At 45.1% G+C, this 3,168-nt stretch overlaps 1 protein-coding gene across 1 annotated transcript in view; it reads right to left on the bottom strand.

The window, feature by feature from the left end:
* LOC104493592 (B-cell lymphoma/leukemia 11B-like) overlaps nucleotides 1–996 on the bottom strand; it is a gene marked incomplete at its 5' end in the record, with an annotated part of 29,142 nt that extends 28,146 nt beyond the window's left edge. Inside the window, one exon of the mRNA XM_010136306.1 lies at nucleotides 628–996. Coding sequence (XP_010134608.1) covers nucleotides 628–996 — 369 coding nt within the window. The remainder of the gene's footprint in view (nucleotides 1–627) is intronic.
* Nucleotides 997–3,168: the final 2,172 nt, after the last annotated feature.

Below are 3,168 nucleotides of genomic sequence, written 5' to 3'. Positions count from 1 at the left end.
CATTCCTGTGAATGGAGGTGTTGCCCTAACCTAACTCCAGCTATGTGCAGAGACACAGGACAGGAGGCACAGACAGTAATGCAGACCAAGAAGCTGACATCTACCCCAGCAGAAGGAACAAGCAAGGACTTAATGAACCTCTGCTTTAGCCCTCAGAACCAAATCTTCTTTCCATTGACTGCAGTGGGAAGAGGATTTTTTCCAGTGACTTTAGTGAGGTTGGGATTTGGTCCTTCCCAGTGGGTCTCCATGGGACAAAGGGTATCTGAACTGGACTGAACTGAGCATCTCACCAAAGTCCCCTCTGCCACTGCTACTAGCTCAAGTATGCCCCTGAAACAGTCTCTGACCCCAGCTTTCTGCTTTTTACTACATGTACAGGCTGCCCCTTTGGCTTTCCTGGGGATTGGGAGGCCCTCCACTTCAGGAGCTGGCCCTGCACAGATAGCTGCACTCAATTAAACATGAGGTGGACAGCCCTGCTGAGCCCTGCATAGCTGTGAGGATCCTCCAGAGCGATGGCCCCTATAAAGACCTGTTACTGAAGCCACTGTTTCATGGCACTTTCTAGAGGGCTCTCGTTAAGAGATTACCTAGGCAGCTGATTGAGTGTAAAACATGCTGTACCTGCAATGTTCTCCTGCTTGGGGCAAATTCCTTTTGTAGGCGTGAGAAGACGGTCTTCTTCATCGGGTGTGACTTGGATCCCGATTTCCACTGGCTCTGACACTTTCCTGAGCTCGGCGCGTGAGGAGGGGGGAGGGCTGCTCTTATCCATGCTCTTTTCATAGCAGGCACCACCAGTGCCATTGCACTGTTTTCTCTTGTGCTCTATAAAAACCAAGATGTCTCCCAGTGGGAAGTTCATCTGACACTGTCCACAGGTTAACAAGTCGGGGTCTGTCCCGCCTGCGGCGATGCTGATGCCACCTGGCTCTGCTATTGCCAGGCTCTCATCCTCGTCGGCGAGTGCCGGTTCCACATGGTCAGCCTCTGCTTTACATGGACAAGGAGAAAGAGGGAGGAAAGGGATGAGGGGAGAAGAGAAAAAGATTGTTTTGAATGTTCACAGACTCTGAAGCACGCATCATAAGAGGCCCAGCCTCCCCCCACCTCCCCAAAGAAGCCAAGCCTGATTAGATCTTTCTTTTACTTTTCAGCTTTTCCGCTCTCCCAGAATGATTTCAATATATTTTGCAACCAAGCCTGCCTGAAACAAAATGGAAAGGCTGACCTGGCATAGCTTTCCTGACAGCTCCTTCCCACTGCTGCCAGCACTGCAAGGATATCATCAAAGAGCCATTTTGCAAACGTTCAAGCCCCGAGTCGCTTTCTGAAATAGTTCCTCTCTTTTTATCCCACCTTCTCATTACCACCACATCTCCCAGCCATCTGGCCAAGGCCCCATCCAGCAAAGCTTATGCACCCGAACCTCTCCTCCAATTTCAGAGGGAAGGGAAAAGCTTGTGTCTTCCAAACAAGCAGAATCAGGCTCCCTGTGGCATAGAGAATTAGTAGTGCCACCTTGTCCCATTACAAAGATATCCACAAGCTTAAATGACCACCCGTTAGCAGGAATTACAGCAAACTATTTGCAAGAGTAAGGTAAGCAGGATATCGTCTCGTGAGAAATTAAGGGGTTTCAAAAGCCTGTACAGTGGGAAAGAGAATGAGGCACTTATTTAACGTACTGGAATATTGGCTGAGCCTGAAATCTTCCAGTCTATTTTCCTGATGTCAAAGAACCCTGCAGTTGCTATATAGGTTAATAAAAGTTTTTTGTTTAAATCTTCCCCGCAGACTTGATGGGTTTCATACCAACACCCCCAAAGACTGGGAAAGCATTTCTGAGTGACCTGCATCAGTTTCTAAGAAATAAGTAATTTCTCATTTCACAGTTAATAAAACACAGTGTGTTTTTAATGGGTATTTAGAAGATAATTCTTACATTATAAAATAATTATGGATCACAATCCATTTCTAGGGCAAAATGTGGGGTTTGGTTTGTTTTCTCTTGTTCTGCCATGTAACTGCCAAATCATACAAACCTTGGTCTTTACTCAGGCAAAATTTCCACTGACTTTTGCCTAAGGCTGTTTTGCCTCTGCAAGGACTATAGGATTTGGGCTGAACAAAACAGAGGAACTAACAGTATGTAAATCAGTGAGTGAGACCTCTAATCGAATTAGGATTAAAGGAATAGGAGGAAAAATGTTCACTATTAGCCTGAGCAGTTTGCTTATGGATTTCCTAGGGAAAGCAAGCCACAGAAATATCTCAAAAAAGTAAGATTGAGATAAACAGATGTCATAATCCAAATCTGGATTCTCCTCCTGGCTGAAAACAAAAGGAGTTTTGTCCCGCTCTTCAGCAAATTGAATAAAAAAACCCACAAAATAACACATAGGAGAGGGACAAGAGGCAGAAGGTGAAATGTATTACCTGGCAACAAAAGTGGTGGAGCCTTTAAAAAGGCAGTTTAGAAAAAGAATCGCCCCCATTTTTGCCTCCCAGAATAAATAATTAATTGGTGTATCTACCAGCTGTATTACGAGTTGCATTACAGCTCACTAACAGCAAAACGGAGTGCAGCAGCACCAGCAGCAGCAGAAAAAGGATGGGGACCCGGAGAAGTGCCTGAGCACAGCCTATCCTGCTGGAGCAGGTGATGGGCACGGGAAGGCTTCAGTTTCCTAACTCGCACCAAGCTTACCAAATACACAGCACAATACTTGTTCTGAAAACTATTAATTACCTTTTTCCCGTTAATCTAAGTTTAAAAGGATCTTGAAGACAATACTCCGTAATTACTTCACCAATTTCTGTCAAGAAAAGATGCCTCCTTGCCTTAGTGAAAGTGTAGCCATAACCCTGCACTGAACAGGGACTGCTGGGAAGGGAGCGGATGCCTGCAAACGGTGTGCCACGATGCAAAAGGCCATTATTTAGTGCTGCGGTTCCCTTTAATGATCTAACATTGAGCAATATTGTTTATATTGAAGAGAGCTTGCACCTTTAATTACCAATTACATATACATCATTTTAGAGCCAAAAGAAAAGGACTGTGAAAAGGGTCCTTTAGAAATGCGCGTGTTATTCCTCGGAAGAATTCCTATTATGGGGGGAGCAGTGTGTCAAAATATTAAAAAAAAAAAACACCCGGAGAGG

Source organism: Buceros rhinoceros, unplaced genomic scaffold (genome assembly GCF_000710305.1).
Source record: "Buceros rhinoceros silvestris isolate BGI_N320 unplaced genomic scaffold, ASM71030v1 scaffold7695, whole genome shotgun sequence".
Lineage (NCBI taxonomy): Eukaryota > Metazoa > Chordata > Aves > Bucerotiformes > Bucerotidae > Buceros > Buceros rhinoceros.
This window is presented reverse-complemented; position numbering and strand designations above follow the sequence as displayed.